Below are 5651 nucleotides of genomic sequence, written 5' to 3'. Positions count from 1 at the left end.
GGGTGTTTGGGTGTGAGACAGGCCACTACTGATTGTACTTTAAAAACAACTTTTTTATTCTTGTGGCCATTTTGGGGAAAAACCAATTGGGGTTGAACAGTTCCTTGGTAAAGCTATTGTTTAAAATGTTGATGTTTGCAAACATGCTACAGTGGAGTTGTGCTTTACATTAAAAAAATATGTGTAAACCATCTTGCAGCAGGAATAATGATTTTGTCTTTACTGCAGGAAGACAACAAGGCAGTTAGACAGGTTTTACGAATCACTAGCTAAAGAAGGATAACATGTTTTCTCTTAGGTCAGAGAACTGCATGACATCAAAGTATATTTGTGATCAGTTGCTATGTTACATGAGTAAATTTGGATTGCATGTTTGTTAATCACACATATAACATAAAATATATACTGTGGCCATCTAATTTCTATTTTACTTCTAAAAAGGCTCTACTGTGCTACATAATTTAATTTAAATACTTGATACATAAGCACTTATTGTACAAGAGAGGCATTTAAAAGATGGTTAACCTTCTTTTTTGATTGCAATATATTTGCAGTTAAAATGCGGCCGCAAACTCAGACTGCAGCAGAAAAGGAGCAGAAGGCCAGTCATCGTCGGACTTTGCCAGCTACGCTAATGAAAGTGGAGGCTCAGTCTTCTCCTTTCCAAGCCAAGGATGTGAAATCATCTAGAGGAAGGTCCTACATGAACCCAACAACAAGTTACATGGCCAAGATCTCCAGGAGTGTCTCTGTGGGAGAAAACTTAAACCTTGGGGAAACACAGGAGCCATTACCTGGTTCAGATGGAAAACAAAGCTTTTGTGAACCAGACCTAGGCGTGATATCGAACACTGAGGCAGAGAAGATCAATCTGACAAAGGACAATACAGGTTTTAAACCTGTTTTGCAGCCTAGTGCAAACAACCCTTCCCCAAAGACTTTTCAGTCAAAGAACCGGGCACATCTGACTCTAGACATTGGAAAGCCTTTGCCTGACCGACCATTGCTTTCCTTTGGTAAAAGCAGAAATACATTAGAAATGGAGTCTCCGAGATCGCCAAGATCACCAGGGTGTAGCTGGAAACCTAGATTATCTTTTACAGATCTAACTTGTCGTAGTGACAATCAAGTTTCTGGAGGAAGTGAAAAATGTTCATTAGAAAGCCCAGGTTCTACAAAAGGGAGTCCGGATGATGTCAGCCCAACGAACATTAGGATGAACACAACTCAAGACAAATTGGACTTAAGTTTGGACATCATTAAACCTGTACCAAGAGGTAGAGCTTCTACCATTGGCCACACTCCAGACAATCACTCGGGACTCTGTCCGGTTGAAACCATGAGACCCAGATCTCCCTCACTCAATGCAGCATCAGCGCTGGACTCAGGTGGGCAAAGAGGTCCACCACAGGTGGTATCTCCCTTTCTGTCTCCTATTTGTGTGGGTGACCTTCCAACTCCATCTTATCTCTCTTCATCCAGTCTCTGGCCTATTTCGCCCTGTTCATACCTGTCTTGTTCCATTAGCAATACAAAGAATGGTGAGGCACATGATTTTACTACACCTTCACTTCCTTAATTGATTTGGGATATTGGATTAAGTTTACAACTGTTTTTTATATTTGTGTTTTGTGTTGACTTGTTAGCCAAGTGTAAAGTTTACATTTATTATCTTTTTAATTACTTTAAATTTGTTTAAGCCAATATGTTTTCTTCTTTATAGGGTTATGTACCTGTATTGTAGCTGCTTACTTGCAAATAATATATTTTAGCAGTCAAAATGGTTTTATGAATTTTAGAGAAAATGTCTTTAGTGGGGAATGGGGGTCTTCTTTGTAGTGCTTTTATTAAGGATCCCTCCAGCTAGAGCCCCCACAGCCTCTTTATCCTAATCACAACACTAGCTCTTTGCAGAACAGTAAGGATAGTAATGCATACACTGGTATCCTAGGCAATCCTCCATTAAGTCTTAAGCAAGCAAGTTTACCAAACTGCCTACCAGAGCCCTGATTTGAGTTCCAATAGCACAATCAGTGCCTATCTTGATAACTCTCTGTCCCTTAACTTGGACTTGTCAAAACAGGGGGAAATCTCTCCTCACCTGTATTCCTTCACGGCTCTTTTTCCATTCAGGCAACTATTCTAAGTTGTAGTATCTGCAGCAGCAACTTTAAGTATTAATGCTGGTGTGGGTATTTTGTTGGTACCTGCTTCTGTGTATAATACTCTTTAATAGTATCCACCATTATTGATACTCAGCACTGTGTCCACTACCCCATATAGTTGGTTGTATACTGCATAAGTAACTCCTAAGTGCCTTTGCTGTGAAAAATTTAGGACTGCCATCATTTAGTCCCTATTTCTTAATTGTACATCAAAGGACCCAGGGAGTTAATTCTTCAATGGGCAGGTTAGGCAGCTACCTTTTTAGGATGGTTTGACAATGGCAAATCACTAAAAAATGTAAGAGCCCTATATAACTCCTTCCTTCCCCAGCCTGCCTGTTTGTTTTTTGCTGGTGTCTTTAGGTGATAGGCACATTCTCTCTGCTCTGAGAGAAGTACATCTTTTTTCTTCACTTTCCTGCTAAATATTTGTCTAGCAAGTTTATTTTGCCTGCTCACAGCCACTGCTGCACCGAACAGCAGCTATCTGGATTGGTTTTCTCCTTGGCAGAGCCATGGCAGACTATACCCAGACCCTGCTGGAATGAAGATGCATGGCTGGCCTGTAATGTTGATGTGGTTTCTGCTGCAGTTTCCCATCTGCAAGTCTGACTCCCTCTTTGTCATTCCTGGGGGACCTTGTATGGGGCAGCCAGCTTCTCGTTCCACCTGGTCCTCTGCACCTTTGCAAAATGTTAGCCTCTGCAGATGCGTGCTTCAGATGCAAGGTTCTTCAGGTGTCCCTCTGATATGCGGGCCCCTTTTGTTATGCGTCCCTGTTGACGTTAGTTTTCACAGGCCTGTTAACTGTAGTTTGCTTGCTTCCTGCCCCGCTGTTGGACTGCTTTTGGACAACTCATCTGTCAAGAATTAACTTCTGTGTCGTGTTATTTACAATCCAGAAACCAGGATCTTAGTCATAGTTGTAAAATACTTTTCTTGGAGTACATCACAGGACCCTCCTCTCAGGTTTTTGTGAACCACTCTTGTACTGCTTGCTACAAAACTAAATCAGGCTGACAGTCGTAAGGGTAATAGAGGGTTGTCGTACAGCTTTGATTGATTTGCCAGTGTTCATTTCCCTGGAGGTAGCTGCATAACCCATCCCTTGAAGAATTAACTACCTGTGTCCGGTTACATATATTCCAAGCAATTTATTTTATAGACAAGACAAAAATCCTGTTTTTTTGACAGAACCACATGTGTAATAATTACAATTCTGCCCTTAAACCATTATTAATGCATTTATGCTAGTGTCTGGAAGCACCAATCCAGTGGAAAAGCCTATACCTTTTATATATGCAGGATGAGGCAACAGGCTCACTTTAAACTGGCCCCTGCAGCATCCTATGCTTGCTTTCCCTTCACTACCACAAGGTTGTTGACCACCAGGAGTGAAGAGAAGCTCCAAGTCTATCACAATAGAGCTTACATAGGGCTGGTAAGACTTCCGCCACCACCATGTGACCATGCTGATGCCTGTGTAACAATTTTGGAGCACCAGTGCTGTCATATAGGAGGAAGTACCAGTATTTCTCTTTGCCCCTGGTGGTAGGCATTTTGGCACAAGAGTAAAGGGTAGGTTAGTACAGTATATGCTAGAGGTGGGCACAGCATTTAAGTGGACCTTTTTGATTTCTCTTGCTTGGATAAGGCACATGTTTAATTGGCCTTAATAAGGCACAATATCTTTTAATTGGCCCTTTACCCCTATTAACTAAAAATAACATCCGCATGCAGTTCTGCATGCTAATATAATATCATATGACATTAGTTAAACAAACATGTTTTTTATTTACTTACACATAGAGTTCATCCACTTCCTGGTCCACTTTGGCACAAATGATGTAATCGTGCCCAAGCCCTCAGGGAAAGGCATTTTCCTCCACTGAGATGATGTGCATGGTCACATGTCCTAGTCACATGTGCCAGAGTTCCAGGAAGTAAAGGTAGATATATTAATCTGCCCTTATTAAAAATTGCCACTGTGAGGAGAATGGGGAGGCAAAGAATAATAAGGTATGGAAAGAAAAAAAAGTCTGCAATTATCTAGAAGTATGTATTTGTAGATTGTCATTACTAAACATTTCTAAAGGTGCCTTTGTTGTTATTTTAAAGATATGGGTAAAGTTCCTCTTTAAGCCCCTTTTGAGATCAGTTAGTGCTTTCCTTTTATTCCTCCATTCCAATGTGTCTCAAGCATATGCGCTAACGCTAAGAAGATAAAATAGAAGTTGATACAACATGCTAACAACTGTCCAGACCTAAAGTATTGCTTTTTGGTAGACTGACCCTTTAAAACGCTATTAATTTTGAAAATATTACTTTGAAATTGAAAATATATACTTATATGCCTGACTGTTCTTATTTTCAGCACAACCAGTCAGCTTTGAGCAGTGTGAAATAATTGCCTCGGAGTTGCAGGACAGCTTACAGAGAGCCCTCAGACTCTATCGATCGGTAGGTAACTGCTCTGTTTCTTCACACATTTATGTATGGTTATAGAAATTTGAGACCATAAATACTGCTTCAAATAATATAAACGTAGCAAGCAAAGTTTAATTCAAACCACTTTTTTAGTTTTGGGTAGAGCAGGGAATTATTAGAAACCTGTCAGGTTTTTATTGCTGCCTGGTTGGCCTCTGGGGAAATTTTTCCTCACTTCCTGTTCGGGTAGACACTAGGGCTGCAGCTAACGATTATGTTCATAATCGATTAGTTAGCTGATTATTTTTTTTCGCTTAATTAAATAAAAAAAATACCATCCTTAAACTTAAAATAAAATATGCGACGATACCTGATGTGTAGCGCAATCATTGGTTTTCTATGTAGGTGTACCCGACTTGTGTTTCCGTTTAGTATACGCGAGTTTGCAGGGTTGGGGGACTTTTAATTTCTGAGGGGGAAAGTTTTTATTTAATTTTTTTTTTTTTTTTTTTTTTTGCTGTTGTGGGTGGGGGGGGGGGGGGGGGGGGGGCTCACACCCCCTATGTGATCCCTCCCTATCTGATGGCACATTGGAGTTGACAGACTCTCTTTAAGGTGACAATGGAGGTCCACTGGTGTCACCTTTCCACTTCACTGGATTTAGCTGCTGAGGCAGCTGAATGTGAACACAGTAGGTAGTGGCTTGGAGCAATAGCCAGCCTGTTATTGGTTACTATAAATTGCAATAGCAGTCTGGCTATTGCACCTGCCTGCTGTCAATCAGCAGAGGAGGGAGCTGAAGGAGAAACTTCTCCTTCAGGTCCTCCTCTGCTGATTGACAGTGGGCGGATGCAATAGCCAGACTGCTATTGGCTTTTGCAATTTAAAGTATCCAATAGCAGGCTTGCTATTGTTTTCAGCCGCTGATGGGAGACTTGACGCTGGTGTTCTATCAATCCCTAGGACACGAGTCCGACGGATTGATAGAACACCGGCAGAGGAGGTGGAATGGGGGGGGGCAGAGGAGGAGGAACGGGGCGGGCAGAGGAGGAGGGAGGG

The 5651-nt window shown here is 41.4% G+C and overlaps 1 protein-coding gene across 1 annotated transcript in view; it reads left to right on the top strand.

Annotated features, from left to right (window-relative positions):
• MAPKBP1 (mitogen-activated protein kinase binding protein 1) overlaps positions 1 to 5651 on the top strand; it is a 152685-nt gene that overhangs the window by 141957 nt on the left and 5077 nt on the right. Inside the window, exons 29-30 of the mRNA XM_018560054.1 lie at positions 555 to 1388; positions 4540 to 4625. Of these exons, the coding sequence (XP_018415556.1) occupies positions 555 to 1388; positions 4540 to 4625 (920 nt within the window). The remainder of the gene's footprint in view (positions 1 to 554; positions 1389 to 4539; positions 4626 to 5651) is intronic.

This window comes from Nanorana parkeri, unplaced genomic scaffold (assembly GCF_000935625.1).
Source record: "Nanorana parkeri isolate BGI_ZX_2015 unplaced genomic scaffold, ASM93562v1 scaffold430, whole genome shotgun sequence".
In the NCBI taxonomy this organism is placed as follows: Eukaryota; Metazoa; Chordata; class Amphibia; order Anura; family Dicroglossidae; genus Nanorana; species Nanorana parkeri.
The sequence above is the reverse complement of the archived record's forward strand: the minus strand, read 5'-3'. Positions and strand labels throughout refer to the sequence as shown.